The sequence below is a fragment of the Ceraceosorus guamensis genome, assembly GCF_003144195.1.
Source record: "Ceraceosorus guamensis strain MCA 4658 unplaced genomic scaffold IE81scaffold_17, whole genome shotgun sequence".
NCBI classification, from domain to species: domain Eukaryota; kingdom Fungi; phylum Basidiomycota; class Exobasidiomycetes; order Ceraceosorales; family Ceraceosoraceae; genus Ceraceosorus; species Ceraceosorus guamensis.
The window spans coordinates 80404-104168 of NW_020290012.1; the positions used below are offsets into that span (position 1 = coordinate 80404).

The window sequence follows — 23765 nt, forward strand, 5'->3', positions numbered from 1 at the left end:
CCGAGGTGTGTGCAAGAGGTGCAGCATACACGATGCGGGGGTTTGCGTGCGTGCCGTGCAGCAGCTCCATCTTGATTGTGATTATGCGTGAGCCTTCGCGGGATGTGTGCCATCAGCTCAGCTCTCCATCCAAATCGCCATCACGGTGCGCACCGAAAGAGACATATATATACACCTGAGTAGTCATTGGACCTGATCCGTCTCCTAGATCTCGAGTCTTCGTTTCATCTGCAACCTCGTGATACACATCTGACACAGCTCAAGGCAGCGAGCGCTCTTCCCAAGCTCTCTTCGCCCGCTCTTGCTCCGCATAGACGGCACGAACAAACCCTGTCATCCACCTCAGCACGCCGTGGTTGTTCCATCTATTGGCCAGGGCTCGGAATACAAAAGAAAGCTCGCAGAATCGAGCTTCTTGCGCTGCGCAAAACCCCGACTCGTCTGGCATGGTGGATGGTAAAGCAGCTTTAGCAGTGCCGACCGGCGACGGAGGTCCTAGTGGAGCAGCTGGCGCGAGCGCAGCTTGGCTAGGATCTCAAGCGGAGCGAAGATGTTCCGTGGAAGGCCTTGGAGACGAAGATGATCCTCACGAGGACGATGGAGCATCCAGCAGAGAGAGGAAGGGTGGGAAGGTGAAAGCGGATCAAACTGCAGAAGAGCCATACTCGACGTTCAGCTCTCCGCAAACACAGTCAGTAGAGGTCGCGCGCCTGTCACTGGTTGCTGATCGCGCGGCAACGACGACTTACTTTTTATCATCGCTCTTGTCAGCATCATCATCGCAGCTGCTACGCTCGCTGCATTTTTATCGCCTCTCACTGCCAATGCCATCCTGCCCGTGCTATCTGAGATCTCGAGAGACCTCAATGTCCCCATCGAAGATGCGACGCTTTCCGTCACCATCTTTGCCGTCGGTAAGTGGGCTGAGCATCCGAAGCCCTCTTTTGTGTATCTTCCCAGCAGTCAGACTGAGCAGCAGCGAATTTCGGAACCGATGACGCCATTCCCGGACAGGTCAAGGCATCTTCCCGCTCATCTTTGGATCGTACACCGACCTTGCAGGGCGGAGACCCATCTTCTTCATCTGCCTCATCATCTACGCAGTCGCAAACGTCGTGCTGGCCAACCTGCCTGACAGCTATCCCGGCTTGCTAGTCCTCCGACTCATTCAAGCCATGGGTTCAGCAAGCCTGATTAGCATTGGCGCAGGTGCCATTGGGGATGTGATCCCTACGCATAGGCGAGGCAGAGCTTACGGCATCTTTCAGGCTGGCATAGCTGGTGAGCAGCTCGTGGTGTACTTAAATGGCTCATGAAGCGCTGACGCGACTTTTTGTGGATGCCGCGGTCAGGCGGGCCTTCGATTGGGCCCATCGTTGGCGGTATCATTGGCGAGGAGGCGGGCTGGAGAGCGATCTTTTGGCTCCTGTTTGCTTTGGGCGCGGTGGCGCTGCTCTTGCTAGTTCTCTTCCTGCCCGAGACTCTCAGATCTCTTGTGGGCAATGGCAGCACCCCTCCACCGACGGTGTGGCACGAAGCTCTGTGGACGCTGATTCAAGGCAAGACGGTGTCCCAGCTCAAGGGGGAAAGGCGAAAGGGTTGGCCCTCAGATCCCTCTCATGCAGGCATGAGCCGCAGTAGAAGAATTCTATCTTACCTCTCCAGACCTCTCAAGCCTCTGCGCTTATTTGCCAGGTACGAAATCACCTTGCTACTAATCATCAACGCCATTCCGTACGCCGCATTCTACTGCTGGACAACAACGATCAGCGACCCGTTTGCTGGTGTGTACGGCCTCAACACCTTGCAGAGTGGTCTGATCTTTCTCTCTAGCGGAAGCGGAACGGTGCTGGCGAGCATTTTGAGTGGTTGGATCATGGACCATGACTATGCGACTGCTAAGCGAAAGGTGGAAGCGCGGTCGAAGAGTGACGTGGAGGCCAACTCGTGTGAGAAGGGTGCAGATCAGACAGACGCTGCTGCCAACCTCTCACCGCATAGCGAGCAGAGCAGGATCAAAGGTAGAACAGATGACGGCTCCAACGAGGCTACACGAGAGGCTCTGCATCCTACTGCTTCTCGTCGCACCTCTTCCACCGCGCATGCCTCGGCGGCGGTTGCCTTGCCCACGCCACCAGCCAATCAAGCGGTCCCGCTCGAAGCTGCGCGCTTCAAGAGGTACCCCATCTACATCTTTGTGGCGAGCGCGACATTCATCGGCTACGGCTGGTGCCTCCAATCAGAAGTGCACATCTCCGTTCCCATCATCTTGTTCTTTTTCAATGCTGCCTCGGTCGGAGGCATCATGGCTATCACGCAAGTCTTGTTGGTCGATTATCTCGCTAGTCAAGGTGCTTCTGTGACTGCTTGCAACAAGTGAGTCTCGCAATGCAGCGTCGGTTCCTGACGCCAACATCCTAGATGCCTCGTTCTAACACAAATCTGCTCTTTTGAACGACGGCAGCCTGTGCCGCTGTTTGTCCTCTGCTGTATCAACCGCCATCATCCAATACATCCTCAAGGGCATCGGAAGGGGTTGGACATTTACCCTACTAGGATTGATCACGCTCGCTTCCGCACCCTTGGTCCCATTGACCATTATCAAGAGCCCAGGATGGCGAGCAAAGAGAGAGGCGGAGAGGCTAGAAGCGGCGGAGGAGGCACAATTGAGCGGCAAAGGCAAAGTATAAAGTTTCGCCATATCCGTATTTCCACGACGCAATTTTCAACTTCTGTAACATAGATAACGAATCTTGAATAGGACAGCAAGAGCCCCAGGAGTTCGCGGTTCTCACTGTTCATGGCCCCCCTTCAAATGAACAACTCTCATTGCGATGCGATGGGACCATCGCGGGCCCAACATTGGGTGCGCATCATCTGGGTGTCTATCACTTGGTTCGCTCGCGCGTGTCGGAACACTTGCGACGCCTGTTGCAAGCAAGACTTGTGTCTCGAGTTGGCAGGTGGAGCGACATTCAGACTTAGAGATATGATAAGGTCGGGATGGCGCACTCTTGACCGTAGACGGAGACGACTTCTGTTGGGAGATGGGCCGAAGTTTTGCCTATCATATCAATCAGTTGAATACCTTCTCGATTGACCCCACGCGTGCACGCGACGCGCTTCGGCAACACACTGCTGCCGCCGCGCCTACAATCTTGGCGCCGGTTCGGAGCTTGTTGATTGCGGCCAGTGCATGGGCGCGTCGCTCTGAATGACTGCTCCTTCGCCTCCACTCCCACACGTGGAAACCGTGTGAGCAGAGCTTTTGCACATCAGTGACGGCTTTCCGGCCAAAGCCAACTCATTGTTCGAGTCGAGAGTGGAGCTTCTCAGAGCGCGATGCTGACCCTCACAATAGAGCAAGAACGAATGGTGACTTGCCTCCAACTCAAAAAGATTTTCGTCTGCTGTCTGCACTACTCGTGACTGTCAAGACTCAAGACTGGGCTCACGAGGGTCGATCACGTGAATAGAAAGCAATCTGAATCTTGAATGTTCGTTAGGCGACGGGCGACGCGGGCGACGCGGACGATGCCAGTTTTGAGTGCACTCATCAGACTCACGACCTTTTCGACTTGCGTGTCGCCCGTAATAATCAAGAATCTTGAATAACCATGCATGTGATTCAACATGCAGCTGTAGGCAAATCGTCCCCACGCTCCACGCGAGGGCGAGGGCGAGGGCGAGAGCTGTGGCAGAACACGCAGCCTGGCGGCACATACGCCGATCAAGGCGACAGCTAGGAAGGGAGCACCAGAGCAGAGTCAACAAGTCACGAGTGTCACACGCCGAGCAGCGTCAGAGCAGAGCAAGTCTTGATCGCCAGGATACACAGCCTGTGGCGTGGCATGCATGCATACGAGTTTCGCCTCTCCCTCTTGGCTCGCTCATCGCAGCAGCAGCGGCAGATTACTTGCTCAGGAACGCTGGAAACTTGCCTTCCCACACAGCGGCAAAGATAATGTATTCATCAGTTCCTGAAGCCGAGCGCGACCAATTCAATTGGGTGGCGCATGCAGCCGCCATGCACGACACCATTCGTGATTCGTGATTCGTGATTACATCGTGATCGCTCCTCGATCGGTCGCCGGCTCGGCCGGTCTCTTAGAAGTCCGTGATTGGCTCAAAGGCGTTGAGGAGGTCCATCTCTTCACATTTCCATCAGCTGCTGTCGACTGCGAGCTTGACCGCGGACCGTCGAGACTTGGCCATGGACTTATGTGGAGAGGTGCAAACATCCTGCGGCGGGTCTCGACGTGTGTCAAGGAGCCGGGCAGTAGCAGATGGCCCAAGCATGAGCCCTCGTGCAAGCGAACTCAATGTGGAAAAGGTTCTGGCCATTGACAATTAAGGTGCACTTCGAGGACTCTGGATGCGATGAATGGAGCGGTCTAGACGCAAGACGAGAAGAAAGCTCTAAATGACGCTGCTTCCCAAGCGATCGCTCGGCACTTGCTGCTCGACGTGCCCCTGCTGAGCGTCGAGTGGAAGCACTTCTGGACCCGTTCCTCGCTTGGTCGCATGCGTTGCCCCGCGTCCTTTGATCGTGATTCGTGAATGATGATTGCTTGCACGCCCCGTCGAAGAGCTGACCACCAGCCTGTGCATGCGACTTCGGGACAGTACCACACTCAGAGGCGTCCACATGCCAGCACATTCGTTCATCGGAGGGAAAATCACGCACACAAGCCAAGTCGAGGCCACCTAGAGAGAGGCCTGGCCTGGGACCTATCAGCGCGCGTTGAAGAAGGCAGGCAGGCCTGGCCGAGTCGTGTGCGCGCGTTAAGGTTGCATGCGTGCGTTGGTCGCCGGACATAGGTACGATGATGAGGATCGATCGATCCACATTCGTGATTCGTGATTCAGCAGCGTTCGAGCGAGCGAGCATCGACACACCACTTGCTCACTGCTGGTGGGTCGCGAATGACTGCGACAAAGTGCTGCACATGGCTGAAGCTGAAAATTATGCTGCCGTGTAGTCAAAGCTGTTGGCGCAGGTGCAGAGTCTACAAGCCACTTTACCTACCGATTTACTGCACTGCACTTCTTGACTTGCATATGTCCTAGAGTTGGATGCGCGGGCGCGAGAGCGGTGCAAACTTGTGGCGACTGCGAGTCAGTCTTCTTGCCATGCAGGCATTATTGCAGACGATCGTGACGCCAGAGAGACACGTCGTGTGCTTCGTCTTGAGGCTCGTGGCGACACGAATCTGTCGGTAAGCTATAGCTGCATGCATGCATGGTGGCCGTTGGCCCCGCCGCCGCTGGGTCACATCCACCGAGCTGACGTACAACTCCTCCCGCACCGTTGGGTACAGTACCGTACATGCATGCAGTCAGAGTCCTGCATCTGCAACCGGACCCACCCCTCTACTGTACTACTCACACCGCGACGACTATAGGCACGAGAAGACACATATGCTTGTCGCTCTGTCGCGGTCTATGTCGAAAGTCAGTCGTGAGTGGCCTTGTGCTCGGCTCTGTCTCGCTTCGCCTTGCGCCGTTGCTGCAATCTTCCTCTTGGCTTTAGTTGGCCTGCAGCTGCATGTTGCTTCCAGCGCCCTGAAAACATTCATAATCAGGCCATACCTCTCCCCGACCCGGCCAATAACCCCCTCCCTCCTGATAACGCACCTGTGAATCGACTCGACAGACCGCCGTGTGGCTTCACAATATTCAGGTCTGCACTTCACCCTGAACCTCTCCGCACGCTTGTCATTTGTGCGCCTCTTTCCGGCGACTACCGGCCTGTCGCGCTATACAAGCTCAAGCGCGCGGCTTTATATATAAACACTTTTGGTCCGCACGCGATCAAACTTGTCCCGGCTACAAACAGAGTCGACATACGTCACTGCCAGTCTCGAAGCAATCACCACCCATATCATCATGTCGACTAGTCCCAAAGTTGAGGCTACGGAGGTGTCTAAGGTGGAGGAGAAGGGACAGCGAGACTCCTTCAAGGAGGCCGACGAGAAGGCTCCTTACATCGACGTCACTTCGGAGGATCCCGAGCATGTGGAGGGAGCCGCTCTTTCCCAGAGCTACCTGAAGAAAGTGTACATCATCAACCGCGTGATGAATGAGCACGTCGGATTCTCCAGATGGCACTGGGGTCTCATGCTTCTTTCGGGTTATGGCTGGCTCGGTGAGTGTCTTTAAGTGTTCTTGGCCCACCAAACAAGAGGGACGGCCTCGGACGCGGCTGCAGCAACAAGCATCAGGCATCATGAGCTCAGTACTGAATCCTTTGGCCCCCTTTCGGATCTCTGGCCGCAGTGGACAACCTTTGGCTCCGTGAGTCTCGGCAGACGTGCTCAATGTAAGCTTTAGGCGTGGCTGCAACTCACACGAAGTCTTGTCTGGTCCGCAGAGGGTGTCGCCATCATTCTGCCTCAGGTCAACCGTGAATTTGCGCCCCAACACGTCGAGTGGATGACCTTTGCGCTCTACATTGGTCTCATCCTCGGTGCTGCAGGCTGGGGTGTCGCAGCAGACATCATTGGTCGTCGTCCCGCTTTCAACATTACCCTTTTCCTCGCTGGTGTATTTGGTATCGCGGCTGGAGGTGCTCGCAACGAGGTCGCTCTGGGTGGTCTGCTTGCTGCCCTCGGTGTCGGCCTCGGCGGTAACTTGCCCGTGGACGGCATGCTCTTCCTGGAGGTGAGTGGCACGAAAAGTGGTCTGAGGAGTGATGGCATACACTGATACGGTCTTCCCCTGCTCTAGTTCATCCCCGGATCCAAGCAGTACCTTTTGACCCTGCTCTCCGTCTTCTGGTCTATCGGCGTGAGTGCTTGAGGTTCTGAATGTATACTACTTGACGCTGCAGCGTGATCTAAGACAGGATCTCCTCATTCTTCTCTCTCCAGCAACTCATTGCTTCCCTTGTTGCATGGGTCTTCATCGTGAACTACACCTGCTCTGGGGACAACTCTGACATTGCTACTTCCGGCGTGTGCATCTCTTCGGAGAACCAAGGCTGGAGATACACTTTCTACACTCTCGGAGCTGTCACACTGGCTGGATGGTTCTTACGCTTTGTCGTCTTCCAATTGCCGGAATCTCCCAAGTACCTGCTGTCTCAGGGCCGTGATGCAGAAGCTGTCCAGGTCGTCAAGGAGATCGCCCGCCGCAGCGGCAAGGAGCTTGGTGACGACATCCTCTCGGTAGCGCTTCTGCGTTCCGCTGCTGGCGAAGCTCATGAGATGTCAGATGCTGACGAGATTGTGCCCGAGAAGCGCGGTCTCGCAGGTCTTCTTGCGGTGCCCAAGCAGCTCTTTGCGGCCGCAAAGAACTTCAGCCCATCGCACTTGAAGCCCGACCTCAAGCTTGTGAAGCCTCTCTTCGCCACGCCTAAACTTGCCTACAACACTTCGATCATCTTTGTGCTCTGGTCCTTCATCGGTCTCGCCTACCCGCTCTTCAACGCTTTCCTGCCTCTGTACCTCGAGTCGAGGAGCGTCGGTACTGGAAACGCGAGTGTCAACGAGACCTACTCTCAGTACGCTTATATCTCGATCTGCGGTGTGCCCGGATCTCTGATTGCTGCTTGGATGGTCGAGATGCCTCGCTCTGGACGTCGCGGTGCTATGGCGCTCGGCACGCTCCTGACTGGTATTTTTGTCATCGTTTCCACCCAGTCGCCAAACAAGGGCGCTTTCTTGACTTTCCTGTGTCTCGAGGCACTGTTCCAGGTAAGTGATCTGCAAGATTCTTCCATGCTGCTCTACACCATTGCGCCCGAGCTCAAGCCTCGCCCTTGAATTTTCTCCTCCTTCTCAGAACATCATGTACGGTGTGCTCTACGCCTACACCCCCGAAAGCTTCCCATCGCCTGTTCGCGGAACCGGAGACGGCATTGCAAGCTCGCTCAACCGTATCTTCGGATTGATGTCTCCCATCATCAGAATCTACGGTGCTTCGGAGAGCGGACCAGGTGTCAATGCACCTCTTTTCACATCTGGCGCCATGTTCATCTTTTGCGGTCTCCTCATGCTCACTCTGCGTGTGGAGAGTCAAGGACGCACGGCATTGTAAAGGGCACCGGCACCGCTCGTCTCTCTTCTTGCGCTTCTCTCATCCCGGGCCGCAAATCAGATTCACGCTAGTGCTTCTTGCGAACCCGGAACGTCTGGTCAATATCTCACGTATCACTGAAAATACGAAATGTGTCGTGCCGACGAAATGGATACCTTTGTTCTGATTGGGCAATCCTTTCCTAAAGATGTGTGCCATTTGTCTAACGGGAGTGCAACCCACAGTCTCACCGAGATCTGTCCCGTCTGATCCGCCCAAAGCGCCAATTTCGCACCGCTCTGTGGAACAAAGAATCCTACAAGTGAGAACACACGTCGCAGCTTTCCCACCAAAGTGCGCGGCGTCGGGAAGAAAGCAGAATAGAATGTTCATTCAGCTACGAATCCGGTAGCTTCTGAGCATGAGAAGGAGACAGCTTGTGAAGATTGTGCAGATTAGGCTAACAAAGTCGAAGAGAGACCTGACAGAGGTGCCGCGGGCTCGGCACGGATCCGCACTCAGGGTTCGAAGAGGCTATCGGTAGGGCGAGGCATCCAATTCGCAGCCGAGTCAGCGCAGATTCTGGGCTCTGAAGTGCGACTAGACGACTCACTTTGGACAATCAGACCACACATTCTTGCCATCGCCCGCGGCCTTGCCTTCTTCCTTGTCTGCCGACGAGTCGCCAGCAGCCTTGGCACGACTCTTGAAGTAAGTCTTGCCATCCTTGCTTCCGTACTTCCACTCCGGATCGTCGTCTTCTTTGTGGAACCATCTGGGCTCGTAGCTCTTGCCAGCCTTTCTCCTCTCTCGTTGTGCTTGCTCGACCTTTTGTTTCAGCTCCTCGGCCTCGTCGACCTTGCCCTCTTCGAAGGCGCGCTGATCGGGTCGGAAACGAGAATCGGTGGGGGCCAAGTAAGGCTTCACGTCCTTGGTAATCTCGTTGAGAGAGAGGGCAAAGTAAGTGAACCCATAGTACTTTTCTGCATCTGGCGGCATCTCCGCGGCTTCCCAAAGCAACTGATAATTCTCCTTATCCTTCTGAATGGCCAGATTGTCACTCCACTTGCCGCGAAGAGAAGAAACCGACTTGCCCTTCTCGTCATACACTTCGCCGTGGACCAAGTTCCGGCTAGAGTTTGAGCCCCACATGTTGCCCTCTTTGAACTCCAGAACCAAACGCTGACCAGTGTTCTCATTGGTGACGGTCAATTCGCCTACGTGTTCCAGGTACTTGTTGCCGGCTAGCAGGTTGCGCATGAAGCTGCTTGGCTTGCTGAAGCTGAAAGCATCGCCATCGTCAAGCTCGAGTCTCAGGCTGCCCTCTGGTATGAGCTCAAGCGATTTGCCCCAGAATCTGTATCGATCAGGAAGCCGATCAGCCGGACTGTCACGCACCTGGCCTGGACTGCCGCTTTCCCGACTTACTTGTTCTTGACAGCACTCCAACCATGGCAGCGCCAGCCCTTGCCCTCCGCGTATGTAGCGACCACTGGCGGCTGATGCACCACCTTTTCGGCAACAAAACGCAGGTGCTGATCTTCTCTAACGCATTCGAACGTCTCGCCGAGCAGTGGGTTCCATCTGCAGGTGGCGCAGGTGGTCGCAGGCTGAAGGTCAGCCGATACGGTCGACGACAGATCCTGCGTGTTGCGCACTCACGGCTTCCGGCTCGCCCTCAGCTTCGACGCAGCATACCCGCTGACAGCGAATGCACCAACCAAGCAGATCCGCTCCACCCAATCCTGAGTCTTCGAAGCGCGCTCAAGGAGTGCAGGCGCATATTCGTACTCCTCCGCCGCTGCTTGGAGCAAGCTCAGTGGACAGTTGAAGGAGACGGGGAATGAGACGGTGCTGAGATCTTTGCCGACGTTCTTTTTGAGCATGGAGAACAAGCTGACTTCATCGCCGGAAACAGGAGCAGGCAATTTTTTCCTGTACTGCACGCTACCGTTGGTAGAGGCGTTCGCGGTCGCCTTGCCCTTCGTATTGGCAGCCTTCTTGTCCCCTTCGTCTTCCCCGCTCTCGTCATCATCGTCGTCTTCTGCTCCACTAGACTCCTCAATCCGTGAGTTGTCCGCGCTCTCTTGCTTCTCTCCATCCTCATCCAAGCCGAATTCAGCTCCAGCGGCCGCATCTGCGTCGAAGAAGGTCGCGTCTCCACCAGTGTGCGTGGTGTGGAAACTGCTGATGCTCATTCTGGAGCTAGCGACTCGAGACTTCAAAGTGTCCATGGTTCCATCGGGCCCACCGACCTTCGGGATTTTGGTCTCAAGTGCATGTTGCAGGTTGAGGTGCTCAGCGGCCAATGATTCCACCAGCGAGTCCAGCTCGGCGACGATCTTGCCATCTTGACCCTCTGCAGAAAGACGCAGCAGGGTGTGAGCATCATTGTGTGCCACCTCCTCGTCGCTATAGCGCTGCGTACTCACCGAAGACGGGCAGAAGAGAACTGAGAAGTGGCTGTCCTTTCTCCTTCAATGTTCCGACCTTCTTTTGCACTTCCGCAATGAGCTTTGCGACATTTTCATTGGCAGTGAACAGTGGGCTGAGGTCGACTGTTTGAAGGTCCGAACCATTATCCGAGGCCACATATATGCGCTGGGCGGAGCCAGGCTCGCGCTCTGGAATGAATGATCGGAGGTGCGCTCGCCAGGCATTGAAGTCCTGAGGATTCAGCATCTTGATGTCTGCAACACGAATGCATAGAGAGGTTCAGTGAGGCGCCGTCAAGGCCAATGTCGGGAAGCACTCACGGAAGACCGAGCTGCCACTATCCACATGCAGAGTGCCTAACAGCGCGACGGCAACCGGGGCCGTGAGCGTGACCTCGGGTGTATCTTCAGCGTGCAAAGCAGCTCACCTTGCCTCTGACTGCTAGTGACACTAGCGTGGGGAATCTCGATGGCATCTCGAGTAAGCTTCTCGGGTGTGAGTGCGTATGTCAAGGTGCCCTGTTTGGTCAGAATCAGGTAGCGTTTGGCGTAACCTGCGGGAGCGGTTCGCAGTCAGGAAAGAGCTCGTCCGGACGCAAGTGTGCAACGATGGCCATGAAGCCATAGCACGACCGCACCACATCGCGACGTTTGCAGCCACGGGAGTGGATTCGAGGCGAACCAACGGGCTATCGCGATTGCCGAACGACTCACCTTGCATCTTCTTGCGCTTCTTCTTGAGCACCCATCCTTCGTGGAGCACGTCTAGCTCCTTGACCGCCTTGCGTCCGTGCGCATTGGAGTCTGTCCTGCGTGGTTGCGGCATCTTGTAAGGTTTTCAAGTAGAGCAGCAGCGCTTCGCGCGTTACAGTCGAAGATGAAGACCGTTCACGTTGAAGATCGTGGCAGGGTGTGGTGTGTGCCTGGCACCCACTCAGCCGGAAGGCGGCGACCGACAGATGTGACTGTGCGGGGCTTTTCCGGTCCAACGTGCACAGCGTGGAGGTGTTGTGTGCAAAGCGTGGTAGTAGTAGCCGTGAGTGAACCTCGATCTTTTCCAGAGGTGTCACTTGATTTCTGGCAGCGCCTTCAGAGGGGAGTGCATTGATCAAGCGAAAGTCCCAAGCACCATCATCAAGCGTACCTTTTTGTAACCGGGACAGGCTGCCATCGGAGCTTGAAGCAGACACAGAATCGATCGGCTTGACCGAGGTCATGCTGCGCGTCGCCGAGCCCGCCTTCTGCAAGTGGGTTGCGGTGCATGGCCATCGCTTATAGGTTGCGTACAGCAACTGCAGGCAGGGCCTCGTCCAAAGCGGCGTGCAGCAGCTATGCTGCTCCGAGTCCTTCGACTGCCCGCTCTGATTCGCACGCGCATGTACACCAGCGCTTACCGCCTCCTGTCTCATGCGGTGCAGAGGCGGGCCTGCTCCACTCCAAGCCGAAGGGCACGAGACCAGCCAATTATCCGACGCTGCGCTCTCCAGCAATCAGACTGCGGGGTCACGATGCATCAGAGTCATGAGTGAATCGTTACGAGGTGACTTCTGCAAAGCAGCAAGCTCGCTGCTGCTGCTGATGATGCGGGGACGCAGGCAGAAGTCACAGTTGAGCTCCAGCAGCATATGCATGCAGCTAGGCATCTGCCCTCAGACTCATCAGAATCTTGACCGACTCTTCATATACTCACGACTCGTAACTCCACGACTCGCCACGACGGCTCGATCGTCAGCCTCAGGCTGCTTGGCGGTCCCCGCTTGCGACGACGCCATGCAACCCTTCATCGAAGCATAGTCTTCAGGTGCAGAGCAAGAGGGTGCTGCTCATCCTTGACTTTCTCTTTCGTCCCGCTATATACATAAGCGGTTCCTCGCTTTAGAGTCGAAGTCACACGCGGACCCGGCTTTGCGCTCAAATGACCGCTGCATGCTCGGGCTGCTCATCTTTTTGGCGGGTCAAAGGTCACGCACGAGTCGTGAGTTGAAATTGGGATGTTCAACGGCCGCGATCGAGTGCGTCGACGCTACCGAGACACTTGAAGCTCACGCTCACGCTCACGCTCACGCTCACACTCACACTCACGACTACTTGATTCTGGCATGGCTGCACGATCCAAGCTCATCCTGACCTCGATCTTGAATCATGCCTCACGTATCGTCGACACTCACGAACAATGCCCTCCATTCTTGATTCATTCAAGTTTCACGATTCCAATTCTTGATTCTGATACACGATTCAGTGTTTATCGTGATCCACAATCGTGAATTAAACTCGATTCGCGCTTGCGCTGAGCCCGTGCAGCTTCCTTGCAACAACCGAGCCAGCAGGACTGAATGGGATCCAATTAACAATCTGAAAGGTGAGTCACCAATGCTGAATAACACATGTAATCACGAGTGAATGCACGTCGTGCAGCGAGTGGAAACGCATCACCAAGCTTGCGCGGGCGAAGGACCAGCGTAGGGCAGCGCAGCGCAGCGCAGCTCTGGTTCCTCGTCCCCGCACGCACAAACGAGCCGCTCATGACGGGCGCATGCTAGGTCCGTAACTGCAGTCTCCATGCATGCATGCAGCAGCAGCATGCAGCAGTCGATCTTGACTCTTGACTGGTGACTCGTGACTGCTTGCAAGGGGGCGACGAAGACGACGTCTGTGCGTGATCGCGCTGTGCATGGCGCTGATGTAGTCACGTCGTGAGTCACGGCGCGGCCGCGTGCTCATGCTCGTCATGACGACGGCGGCTGTTTGCCGTGTCAAGGTGCTCGTCTTGCGCACGCGCACGCGCGCAGGAGCTAGCAGCACAGCTAGGCGTTCGCTTGCCCTGCGCGCCTCCCTCGTCGCGTGCAACTCGCTTTCTCAGTCGAGCCAAGTCGGTGGTCGCGCCAGCCCGCCATTCGTGATTTGATTGCTGCGAGAGCAGCCGGGCTTCAATGCTGGTCCAGCTTTGGCCAGGCGCCGCGTCTCCGCGCCTTTCGGCTGCTCGTGATTTCTCCTCTTGCGGGTCCTGCAACGACACTCGTGACTCGTGACTATTCAATCAAGCATCCATAGCGTCCAATCTCTTAACTTGACTCCAACAGATCCGCCTTCCACGACTCGCCTCCATACAACTAAAGAAGCTTATCTTTGCTGCTAGACTCAGAAGGCGACGCAGATCCGTTTAGCTGTGAGAAAGTTGAACTCCGTTGTGCATCTCCGACACGTCCAGCACGACCTCACTTGCTGCTGTCTACCAAACACAAACACAAAGGCGATCCAGCAGCCCACTGAACTCACAGCCTCGGCTTGTGATCACACCTTCGTAGCCAAATAACCTTCAAACCTCGCGCCATGGGTCTGCTAGACGCCGTCTCGGGCGCTGCCCAGAAGACGAAGGCTGTAGCCGGCGGCTCCAAGGAAGAACAAGCCGCAACAGTCGATGGCGCTGCAGCTGAGGATACCGAGGAGCTAGATGAGGAGGCGGGGAACATCTTGATGAGCCTTATCGGGCAGCTGCGGATAGGTATGGACCTTTCCAAGGTCACCTTGCCCACCTTTGTCCTGGAACCTCGAAGCATGCTGGAGCGCATCACCGTGAGTAAACTTGCGCGCCTAGGGCAATGCGTTCCACGCTTGAGAGACTTGGGCTTACTGAGTAGCCCGCTGTTCTGCCTGTTGTTAGGACTTCATGAGCCATCCTGACCTTATCTTTGGGTAAGCTTTGGGCGCCCTGACTTGGCCCGCGAAATGGCCTGCCTGCTCATCCCGCCGTCTTCGTTTTCCCAGAGCTGGTGCCATTGACGACCCTGAAAAGCGCTTCATTCAAGTCACGAGGTACTATTTGTCCGGCTGGCACATCAAGCCAAAGGGTGTAAAGAAGCCGTGAGTTGAATGAGCCAGAGGAGATGCGAGCGATGGACGTCGAGCTTGGAGCTCTCAGCTCGGGAACACCCAGAGTAGCGAGACCAAATTCTTGCAGACCTCTGCATCTCGCAACGTATTGCTGCACGCGATTGGGCATCAGTTTTGCAACGAGCTGACAAGGGAACGCCTGCACGCTGTAGTTACAACCCTGTGCTCGGCGAGCACTTCCGCTGCTCTTACACGTATCCGAACGACACACAGGGATACTACATCGCCGAGCAAGGTGAGAGCTCTGCATCTTGCTCTGCGATAGAGGGACGTGGACTGACCCACGAATGCGGCCTGTGCTCTAGTCTCGCACCATCCACCCATCAGCGCGTACTTTTACGTGTCGCCTGCAAACAACTTGATGATCTACGGCGAGCTGAAGCCGAAGAGCAAGTTCCTTGGCAATTCAGCAGCAAATGTCATGGGCGGTCAAAATCGAGTCGTACTGTTCGACAGGCTGGAGGACGGAGAGTATGAAATTGGCATGCCAAACATGTGAGTCAAGGCGCGAGCGGCATTTTCGCGTCCAGATTTGGGCTGACGCCCATCCGAGGTTGGCAGGTATGCCCGAGGCATCTTGTTCGGGAAGATGGTGCTGGAATTGGGTGACCAGAGTAAGATCAGGAATGAAGCCAACGATTTGACTGCGGATGTCGAGTTCAAGACGAAGGGGTACTTCACTGGAACTTATAACGCTATTGCTGGCAAGGTGACCCGGGGCTCCAAGCACATTGGGGACATCAGCGGGAAGTGGAATGAATCGATGGAGTACAAGAATGTCAAGGTGAGATGATCAACGATTTGGAACGACCGAGCTGCGAGGTCAGGGCTCACAGCGCGTGCCTCATTACTGAAGAGCGGAGAGACAGAGGAGCTGTTCAATGCAAAGACTGCGAAGATCATTCAGAAAACTGTTCGACCAGAAGAGGAGCAGGAGGAGTTCGAGTCGAGAAGGCTTTGGTCAAAGGTAACCGAGGGCATCAAGGAAAAGAATCTAGACAAAGCCACCGAGTCCAAGTCCGCGATCGAGGACGCACAAAGGCAACGCGTCAAAGAGCGTGAAGAGAAGGGAGAGACGTGGCAGCCGAGATTCTTCGTGGCGAAGGGGGACAAATTCTACCCGAAGATCGAGTGAGTGCTAATCATGAGAAAGATGTCCGACACCAGAATGTGCGTTGCTGATCATCCTTTGCGCACATCGTGCAGCGCTTTGCCCGAGGAGATGCGCCCGGATGTAGTCACCAAGTACTTCTCATGATCTCCTTCATCGGCCGTCTTGTCGTTGCTGTGGCGATCAAGTCTCTACTGTGGGAGATTGTATGTAGGGTGCACCGAAGAGTGGCGCATGTCTGGTCGGTCACAACAGTCTGCGAGCTACATGGGGCGCGCCAACAAATGAATTGGAACAGGCGCTTTTCACACATGTTTGGCAACCTTTGTTGTGATGGGAAATCCTGATTGTACCCCATGCTTGCGCTGGCCACATCGATCTTCCAAGCTCGCATAAAGCCTCGTCTCTCGCTCGCGCTCCCCCTCAAGACAGACTCGCGCCCACAATTCCTCGCCATCATCCCTGTAAATGCGCCACTAGCTCGCCTCGATTCGTATCTCTCCTCTCATCCCAAGTTTCAGCACCTCTCGACCTGCCTGCGCGGCAGACCGCTTCAGCTTGCGGGCAGGAGAGTCTTTTATTTTTTTTTTGCCGTCTTGCACGATTGAGCTGTCCCCCTTCCATGACATACACGGTGCTTGCGAATCAACATGATGCAAAAAAGCCTCGTTTGATCTCCTCGGTGTGTCGCATGCGCGCTGCCCAAGTTTTGCGATTCTAGATCCTCGCTTCTCCCGCCTCAACTCACCACAGTGTTCGAGAGTCTCGTCCGATTTGCGATCCGTCACGAGTGAAGCGTTTGAAAAGCTGAAAGGGAAGCGCTGCGATTGGTCTGACGGATTCCGGCCAAGATTCGAAGAGTCGTTGCGATGACCTCATACTGTCTCGGGCCCCTGGGTCGGCGTCGCGAGAATCACAGTCACGAATCGGACAGTGCGGCCAAGTAGGAGCACCAGCATTCACGTTGTGTCTTGTATTGAAAGTGCTTTCGGAAAGCAGGTGCTGCAACGAGCTAGGGTGGACGTGTCCGGAGAGAACGAGAGTGTTTGTGTTTCATAGAAGTATGCAATGACACGAACGCCTCTCGCGCACCGCTTTGAACGGTGCTCGTGATCGCTGTGAAGCAGCTGTCTGAGACTGTGGATAGCCAACAATCGGTGAGAACGAGTCAAAAGGGAGATGCAGCTCATATGAGTGTATGTTGTTTCCACCTCGACTTCCTCATCGACGCCGCTGTCAAAGACCAAGCGGATGGGTCCCGAATTGTTAGCCTGGACCCCGTGTACAGCTTCTGCCGTAGCTCATCTTGCTCATCTCAATTGCAGCGCGCAACTCCTTTTCTGCCGGTGCAGCGCCGGGCGCATAGCCAGCGAGCAAGAGAAAAAGAGGGCGTCAGACTGGGTTGGCTTGGCCTGCACACCCCACCCTTGATCTAACCTCTCTACACCGACAAGCTGAGCGACTCTGTACACAGACCATCGTGCTGCTCCACTCATCTGCAAAGTCATTCCCCTGCTTACCTGTCACTCGCCACCCGCCCTGTCGTGGCTTTGGCATCCACTCACGACTCCGTCTACTCGGTCAGAAGCGTGACGTCGCTCACCCCTCGCACACGCACACGTAGCTCCTATCTGCTTCGGCCTAGCGCTGCCGCTATCCGTCGCTGCAATAGCGTTGACCTGAAACATCCACAAAGCTGAAGTATCATCACTTTGAGGTGCAGACCCGACTTGTCAGGCGGCAGCGAAGGAGATCGATCGCGTTTGACCTTGGACCCCAGCCCAGCGAACAAATCCTTGCCTCACTCGGATGGACAGGCGGAATTTAAAAACCTGCCTGCAGCTCTCAAATTAGTGCGCCCCCCTTCCACCACTCACGACTCACACTCGTGACTGTTGTGACTGTACTACTAGCAACAAGCAACGCACACAACCGGCGTGCTTCCTGCACTTTTTTACCGCCCACACGCACACACATCGCCACACCCGCTCAAGAGTCGCCAGTGTGGACCCCAGCCTGCAAGCACTGCTCATTGGTTCCTACAATCTGGCGGTCTACAGAGCCATACCTTTTCCCCTTCCACTTGCCTCCAGCACACCCGCATGTAGAGACGTCTTTGCGGACATTTCGTAGTCACGGGTGCGCAAGAGCTTCTGCGTGACCTCCTTGCCCTCCGCGCACCATCACCCCCTTTCGCTCCCCTCGTCGCTCTACGCATCGTTACACGACACGCCCGCTCCACCATCGAATGGGGCCGTCGCGTTGAAGCGCGTGGCTCCCATTTCCATATTGCACCACCACCCTGCACGTGTTGTTCGATCACTGCTTGCCCACTTTTTGCCCCATTCGCTTCCCTTTCTTCCTTCATCTGCAAGTGCAGTGTCCCCCACTGCTTCACCACCGCAGTGGTGGAGCGGGACTTTCTTCTCGTGCCATCGATGCTGTCTACGATGACAGCCGCTCCACTCGCGAGCTCTTCCTCGTCGCGCGTGCCGGTCGCATCTACATCATCCTCAGCTACGACAGGTGAAGGTGCCGCCACCTCAAGGACCAGCAATGGTTCATTCAAACAGCAAGCTCCAGTCACTCGCGTCACCGTCCGCAATGGCCTGACAATAGGCATCAACGGTGAGTGCAGGCTTGAAAGACTTTTGCTGTTGTTGACGCCGCGCCACGGTATAGTCTCGCTGGCCTTTCGCGAGCACCTCACTGTGGATGGCTTTGGATCTGCGCCCTATCGTGAGAGAGGCGCGACCAAGAGCTGTCTTGCCAGTCCACGCCAACGCTGTACTGCCTTTGCGGTCGCTACCAGTCATCATTCTCCTGCAGTGCAGGACATTCAACACCATTCTCCTCTAAGCCTTTCCTCTGGGTCAGGGCTCACGTCACCTTCCCGTCTTCCATACCCTCAGACTATGTCTACCTCTCAGTTCCGTGGGCTCCCGGAGCGGGCGAGCCTTTCATCATCGTGAGTGACCACCCTCGCCAGTAGCATCTCCACCTGTCAGTGAGCTCAAGAATGGCTTTCAATACCTTCCTTCACCCAACAACTCTCCTCTTGCCCATCTGCTCCACTGAACGATCCGTCTCGCTTCCTCACATCGTCATTTTTCCGCGGATGGATCTGCAACACCACCCTTCTGCGCGCGCCACTCGTTTCGCACTGTCATCTGTTCGATCGGTCGACGCGCTCTGCTTCGTCATCAATCCAACACATCATTCACGATTCACGGGCTCGATCATCATATCCTGGCCTCGGCCTGCGACTACACCCGTTCTCCTCCTCGCGTACACCCATTGGGCCCTGACAACATCCTGGTCGCGAAAACACATCCCACCACTGCCCTCGCGACACGCACTTGTGGCAACGACTCTGCTCGTCATCGTCGGCGACGTCCCTTCTCCAATGATTTCGGATCGGCGTGCAATGCACCCATCCCTCCGCACTGGGCTGCTGTCGCATACGTGACGTACGCTTTTTGCGATGTCGGACACTGCTGTGCTCGGTACGCACCATCGATCGACTTGGTCCATCCTCGGACCGCTCGCTTCCTCCCTCTCTCGACCCTCATCACCCACCTCATCACCCATTTCGCCCCGTCGGCGCCAAACAAACCAACGGTCACTTCAAATGCACGGATACCGCTGCTGAACGGATTTCTCATCCTTGCGCTTCGTGGGTCTGGGCCCTGCCTGCGCTTCGCCTCGCCTCGCCTCGCCTCCTCTCATCCCTTCCGGCCGGCCTCCTTTGCTGCGCCACGCCGCGTCGCTGCTGCTTCCATGATTCCATCACCCGCCGTGACGCGCGGCGACCCGCGTGGCTGGGTGCACTCCTGTGCCTGCACCTGCGCCCTCGCCTGCGCCTCCGCGTGCTGCTCCGGACTTTGTCACCGGTCCGACTGCCGCCTCTCCCCGCCTTCACACCTGCGCCGCACTGCCTCGCCGACGAATCCGATCGCCTGCGCCACTAAATTTCGCGCGCGTGGATCTTACACGCGCCCCGGCGCTAATTATTGCGCATCAAACCTCGACGCGCCGACGGGTCCGCAACCGCTAAACAACACCGTCTGGGTCTTGGCTGACATCGACATTGTCCGGCAACCCGCACGCTGTCTTCACCGTTGGATTCCCTTCCCACCATCACTCTTGCTACTGATCTGCTCCTCTCTCGACCATGCTTTCACGATGGTCTTTTTCACCAGGCGCGTGTCATGGAGTTCGTGCTGGCATCCTCCTCCCGGAGTGGTGCAGCAGCGCTGCTATCGTCTTCCGGCACTCTGCAACTCCGAGCGAACGTCTTTCTCAGGACACGCGACATTTCGCACCGTGTCAGCAATGATCCCAGACTTTTGGTAGGCACCATGAAGTCTGATGTTTATGCGCTGGAGAACGTGCGTGGTCTTTGCGAGGTTCGACATCGCGATCTGCTCGGCGACGCGCCTGAAGTCAGCGCTTGGAAGAAGAAGGACGATCACTTCTACTTTCACCAAATCTACGACGGCTACATCCACCGCTTCTACGACGTCATACCCACCGAGAAGATAAAAAATGCTCCTCCAGCTGTGCTCAACCTGCTACGGTCACGGTACTCGTTCATTGTTGCCGAGGTCGGAATGACACCAGACCTTTGCGACGCCCTCCGAGGATGCGCCGTCTGCCACCGGTGGGCTTCTAGGTGCGTGCATGCCCGAACGCTGCAGCTTCGCTGCCCGTGCCTGACGAGTGACTCCTCCTTCTCAAACAGCCCCGAGAGCGTTCGCTGTGACACTTGCAAGAAGTTCTTTCACATGCGCTGTTTGACACCACCACTAGCAAGCAAACCTGCAAAAGGCTACAGCTGGACATGTGCACCATGCTCAAAGAGGCACGAGCAGGATGTGGAGTCTACCATCAGCGGCGGTCTCTCCGCTTCCGCCCTAGCAGCGGGAACGTCCAGCCTGTCTCGTCTCCCAGGCACGCAAGGCGCCATACGCGGCGTTCCAGCGGGCAACGGAGTTAAAGCTCGTGGACCCGGTCGAGGCCGAGCTAGCGGCATTGGTGAGCGAGCAGTCCCTTGGCGGTGGTGGAATGATGATTCGGCCCGTGCTAATGAATTACACTGTCCTCGACGGTGTGCCCGACCGCTCAGGCACTCCGACGGACCCATCTCCGGACTCGAGTCCCGCGCCTGTCGCGCGCACCATTGACGACATTCGCGGAACGCGATGCTTCAACCGATGGCCTTATCGATATTTTGGTCAGCACACGGAAGCAAAAGATGTGCTGGATCCTCATGACTCAATCTATCCTCGAGCAGCGACACGACTGGGACCCAAGTATCAGGCTGCGCCTCCTAGCTGGAAAGAGCAACTGGAGCTCGGACTCGGTGTTCAAGGGCGCACATCGGACGACGCCGAGGGAGGCGGGGCAGGTAACGGTCTATCAATCGAAGACGGTGTCCCTCCTCCCAAGAAGAAGGGTGGTAGACCGCCGAAACGCAAGAGGCCTGAAGCGGAACGCTCAGATACACCACAGGCACAACTCACTCCGACCTTGAGCATGGTCAAGCTACCCGCAGACACTCCCGCGAGGGACTTTGAGAGAGGCACAGACGAGAGTGTGGAGGTGATATGGCAGCCTCAGCTCAAGCCTGGCAGAATAGGTGCGCGTCCATTTCGCACACCATCGTGAAGCCTGTTGCTGACGCCTTGTTCGTCTTCTCTAGTGGATGCGTTCTTCATAGGTGCGAGACAGCTCTTTGCTCACATTCCTGCCCACGACGTCGACTTCATGGACAGAGCGCTGCAAGTGCTTGCGTCTCGGGCGGGCAACCCTGCTCTGGGCTTGCAAGCCCTGTCTGCCAGTACGCCCGAAGATTTTCGACAAGTGCATTGGTCGCAGAAGGAGACTCGCCAATTTGACCAGGTCATGAAAGACTACAACGCTGACATGCGACAACTCAAGAAGGCTGTACCTACCAAGACGTACGGAGAGATTGTGCGACAGTTCTATAGCTGGAAGTGCAAGCGACTGCGAGAAGTGCTGGACAAGGAGGCGCAAGAAGAAGCAGAGCTGGCAAGCAAGACTGGCAAGGTGGTGAGGAAGAGCGGTGCTCAGTCCTTGGCGCCTGCGCCCACGCCGCCTTCCACGCGCGCTGTATCGCCGTCCCTTTCAGTGTTTGGGGACGCGTCCATTTCCAACCCGACGTGCTACATGTGCTCCACTCATCAATCGCAAGTATGGTACAAGGGCCCGTACAGCTGGCCGAATCGGTACTTGTGCACCCACTGCGGTCTCTATTGGCGCAAGTACGCTGCCGAGAGCACTTCTACCCAGGAGCTCGTCGCCATCAACACCCGGCAAAAGGCAGCAGCGCTGAATGCAGCGGGTGAGGAAGAGCTTGGCGTGCAGCCGCCTGCCAAGTCTGCAAAGATGAGCAAGACCGCTTCTGCTCGTGCCGCCGCTGCAAGGACGACCCCGCCGACGCGCGCTGCTCCAGTAGCTCCGCCGCCACCTCCTCCGAAACCGGATCCCATCAAATGCGTCATGTGCGAGAAGATGGAGCCCAAAAAGACGCTGCAGCAATGCAGGCAGTGTACTCTGAGCGTCCACAAAGGCTGCTTTGGTCTCACCGATGAGGAAGTGGCTGCCGAATGGTGGCAATGCGAAGCTTGCTCTAACGAGAAGGCTCTCGACGCTGCGCTCACACCTGGCTGTGTACTTTGTCCGTCGTTGCCTCGCGCCAAGTCGTTTGGGGCGACTGATGCGGCAGGTCAAGGTGACAAGGCGCTCTCGAGAGCACGCAAAGGTGGAGTGGACGCGAATGGCACAGACGAGAGCGCGACGCGTACACCCACCGTTCTCGATGCTGTCAAGCCGACGGAAGGGAACAACTGGGTTCACCTCATTTGCGCTGCCTTCATACCCGAAATCGTCTTTACCGACCCGGCACGCTTACGTCTCGTCGAAGGCGTTGGCAATTTACAATGGTGGCGATACAACAGCGTGAGTTGCACCCTTTACTAACGTCCATGGCAAGCCCGCCCAATGCTAAGCAACGCACCCTTTTTCTTTCACATCAGGAATGCGACCTCTGCAAGACGCGCTTTGGAGCGTGCGTCAGCTGTGCCGAACCTAGCTGCCGAAAGACGATGCATGTCTCCTGCGCATGGACTGCTCAGCCGTCAGTTTGCATGCTCTTTGATTTCACTGCTGTCAAAGTCTCTCGCAAGGACATTGTGCCCACTGCGAGCTTCAAGGGGGAAAGCGGTCACATCAATGCCATGCTTTGGTGCAAGGAGCACAAGCACATCGGTGAGAGCAAGAAGCCCACAACGCATCAACTTACCGACATCGACCCCGAGACTGGCAAGGTGAGCCCGCGCCCCCCTGCAACAAGCAAGGTGCGAGGATGCCGCCTGATCACGATTCGCACTTCATTCTTTTTCTCAGACACTGCTACAAATCTATGCAGAAACGCACAAGCACACTGCTTCGCCTGGCATACCTCGCGAAGTGGTTGCTGCAGCGGATCAAGCGTATGCTCTACTACGCCGAGCCAGAAGGTATGACTTGATGCTCAGCAAGACCAACACCACCAGTGTCGTCCATGGCCCGCCACTCGCGAGCGAGATGGCGCGCATAGATGAAGAGCATGCTGTCCAGGCTTACCGACCCGATCCAGAGCTTCTGCCAGCACTGACACGCGCTCCTGCCAAGAATCACAAGATTCCAGCCGGAGGCGCGGAAAACGTCGTCGCAAAAAGAGCTACTACTGCCCCTGCTCCGATTGGATACTCGGGTCGTCAAGCCACTCCCGCGTCGTCAGGAGCGCCACCTTCGCTGTTTGGAATGAAGCCCAAAAGGCTATGCGCAAAGTGCTCTGCACATTCTTCGCCTTTCTGGTGGCCAGCCCCACCGTCCGGTCCGACGAAGCTCGATCGATCGGACGCTGTCGGAGAAGCCAAGGACCAGGCTGGCGCGTCGAGTGGTCAAACGATGAAGCCAGAAAAGAGGTCTCCTTCGATTGCGCTTGCTGAGAGGCAAGATGTGGACTCGCCCATGCGCAGCGTGAGCGAGGGCGCTTTCGAAGAAGAAGATCAGCAAGCGTCGATCAAGGCGTCTCCTGTGCCGCCAACACCATCGAGCACTACGAATGATAGCAGCTTGCCTGCCTACCTCTGCAATGTGTGCGCACATGAAAACGGCATGGTGGACGATGCGCTCGAATGATGAGCCCGCGACGCTCGCTTCAGCCCAACACGTCGACGCTTCGCCAATCTTTTTCCCCTTTTTATCTGACAGCAATCGTGCGCCAACACACATCCCCC

At 56.3% G+C, this 23765-nt stretch overlaps 8 protein-coding genes across 8 annotated transcripts; 6 read left to right on the forward strand and 2 right to left on the reverse strand.

Annotated features, from left to right (window-relative positions):
- The first annotated feature begins 128 nt into the window (after positions 1-128).
- On the forward strand, positions 129-2899 carry IE81DRAFT_322093 (MFS general substrate transporter). Its single transcript, XM_025513530.1, has 5 exons — positions 129-691; positions 772-914; positions 1015-1281; positions 1353-2376; positions 2465-2899. Exons 1-5 carry the CDS (start codon positions 447-449, stop codon positions 2688-2690), a joined length of 1905 nt encoding a protein of 634 aa, XP_025370848.1. The 5' UTR covers positions 129-446; the 3' UTR covers positions 2691-2899.
- A 1136-nt stretch (positions 2900-4035) lies between these two features.
- Positions 4036-4881, reverse strand: IE81DRAFT_65170 (hypothetical protein). Its single transcript, XM_025517516.1, has one exon. It carries the CDS (start codon positions 4817-4819, stop codon positions 4265-4267), a length of 555 nt encoding a protein of 184 aa, XP_025370849.1. The 5' UTR covers positions 4820-4881; the 3' UTR covers positions 4036-4264.
- A 485-nt stretch (positions 4882-5366) lies between these two features.
- On the forward strand, positions 5367-5766 carry IE81DRAFT_65172 (hypothetical protein). Its single transcript, XM_025517517.1, has one exon. The coding sequence runs from the start codon at positions 5422-5424 to the stop codon at positions 5641-5643; it is 222 nt and encodes a 73-aa protein (XP_025370850.1). The 5' UTR covers positions 5367-5421; the 3' UTR covers positions 5644-5766.
- IE81DRAFT_322094 (MFS general substrate transporter) lies at positions 5397-8320 on the forward strand. Its single transcript, XM_025513531.1, has 6 exons — positions 5397-6148; positions 6280-6297; positions 6374-6663; positions 6730-6789; positions 6873-7697; positions 7786-8320. The coding sequence occupies exons 1-6, from the start codon at positions 5890-5892 to the stop codon at positions 8038-8040; spliced, it is 1707 nt and encodes a 568-aa protein (XP_025370851.1). The 5' UTR covers positions 5397-5889; the 3' UTR covers positions 8041-8320.
- Positions 8221-11704, reverse strand: IE81DRAFT_322095 (hypothetical protein). Its single transcript, XM_025513532.1, has 8 exons — positions 11169-11704; positions 10883-11008; positions 10776-10811; positions 10452-10709; positions 9682-10378; positions 9448-9603; positions 8633-9376; positions 8221-8553 (listed from the first exon to the last, which is right to left on the reverse strand). The coding sequence occupies exons 1-8, from the start codon at positions 11278-11280 to the stop codon at positions 8538-8540; spliced, it is 2145 nt and encodes a 714-aa protein (XP_025370852.1). The 5' UTR covers positions 11281-11704; the 3' UTR covers positions 8221-8537.
- Positions 11705-12171: 467 nt separating this feature from the next.
- Positions 12172-12631, forward strand: IE81DRAFT_322096 (hypothetical protein). The gene has a single exon (XM_025513533.1). It carries the CDS (start codon positions 12381-12383, stop codon positions 12579-12581), a length of 201 nt encoding a protein of 66 aa, XP_025370853.1. The 5' UTR covers positions 12172-12380; the 3' UTR covers positions 12582-12631.
- A 1153-nt stretch (positions 12632-13784) lies between these two features.
- On the forward strand, positions 13785-15480 carry IE81DRAFT_288335 (Oxysterol-binding protein; the record flags this gene model as incomplete). Its single annotated transcript, XM_025511756.1, has 7 exons — positions 13785-14027; positions 14116-14147; positions 14220-14315; positions 14498-14580; positions 14651-14840; positions 14907-15129; positions 15202-15480. 7 exons carry the CDS (start codon positions 13785-13787, stop codon positions 15478-15480), a joined length of 1146 nt encoding a protein of 381 aa, XP_025370854.1.
- Positions 15481-19333: 3853 nt separating this feature from the next.
- On the forward strand, positions 19334-23765 carry IE81DRAFT_322100 (hypothetical protein). The gene is made up of 6 exons (XM_025513534.1): positions 19334-20131; positions 20201-20493; positions 20585-21097; positions 21161-22440; positions 22518-22808; positions 22888-23765. Exons 1-6 carry the CDS (start codon positions 19668-19670, stop codon positions 23665-23667), a joined length of 3621 nt encoding a protein of 1206 aa, XP_025370855.1. The 5' UTR covers positions 19334-19667; the 3' UTR covers positions 23668-23765.

Excerpts from the sequence above, each read along its gene's own strand:
- IE81DRAFT_322093 (XM_025513530.1), top strand. The coding sequence starts at position 447 with ATGGTGGATGGTAAAGCAGCTTTAGCAGTGCCGACCGGCGACGGAGGT. Across the intron at positions 692-771 it reads TTCAGCTCTCCGCAAACACA|CATCATCATCGCAGCTGCTA; the intron begins GTCAGTAGAGGT and ends CGCTCTTGTCAG. Across the intron at positions 915-1,014 it reads CGTCACCATCTTTGCCGTCG|GTCAAGGCATCTTCCCGCTC; the intron begins GTAAGTGGGCTG and ends ATTCCCGGACAG.
- IE81DRAFT_65170 (XM_025517516.1), bottom strand. The coding sequence starts at position 4,819 with ATGTCCGGCGACCAACGCACGCATGCAACCTTAACGCGCGCACACGAC.
- IE81DRAFT_65172 (XM_025517517.1), top strand. The coding sequence starts at position 5,422 with ATGCTTGTCGCTCTGTCGCGGTCTATGTCGAAAGTCAGTCGTGAGTGG.
- IE81DRAFT_322094 (XM_025513531.1), top strand. The coding sequence starts at position 5,890 with ATGTCGACTAGTCCCAAAGTTGAGGCTACGGAGGTGTCTAAGGTGGAG. Across the intron at positions 6,664-6,729 it reads ACGGCATGCTCTTCCTGGAG|TTCATCCCCGGATCCAAGCA; the intron begins GTGAGTGGCACG and ends CCCCTGCTCTAG. Across the intron at positions 7,698-7,785 it reads GTCTCGAGGCACTGTTCCAG|AACATCATGTACGGTGTGCT; the intron begins GTAAGTGATCTG and ends CCTCCTTCTCAG.
- IE81DRAFT_322095 (XM_025513532.1), bottom strand. The coding sequence starts at position 11,280 with ATGCCGCAACCACGCAGGACAGACTCCAATGCGCACGGACGCAAGGCG. Across the intron at positions 11,009-11,168 it reads GAAGCGCAAGAAGATGCAAG|GTTACGCCAAACGCTACCTG; the intron begins GTGAGTCGTTCG and ends CCGCTCCCGCAG. Across the intron at positions 10,710-10,775 it reads TAGTGGCAGCTCGGTCTTCC|ACATCAAGATGCTGAATCCT; the intron begins GTGAGTGCTTCC and ends TTCGTGTTGCAG.
- IE81DRAFT_322096 (XM_025513533.1), top strand. The coding sequence starts at position 12,381 with ATGCTCGGGCTGCTCATCTTTTTGGCGGGTCAAAGGTCACGCACGAGT.
- IE81DRAFT_322100 (XM_025513534.1), top strand. The coding sequence starts at position 19,668 with ATGGAGTTCGTGCTGGCATCCTCCTCCCGGAGTGGTGCAGCAGCGCTG. Across the intron at positions 20,132-20,200 it reads TGCCACCGGTGGGCTTCTAG|CCCCGAGAGCGTTCGCTGTG; the intron begins GTGCGTGCATGC and ends CTTCTCAAACAG. Across the intron at positions 20,494-20,584 it reads AGGCCGAGCTAGCGGCATTG|GCACTCCGACGGACCCATCT; the intron begins GTGAGCGAGCAG and ends CCGACCGCTCAG.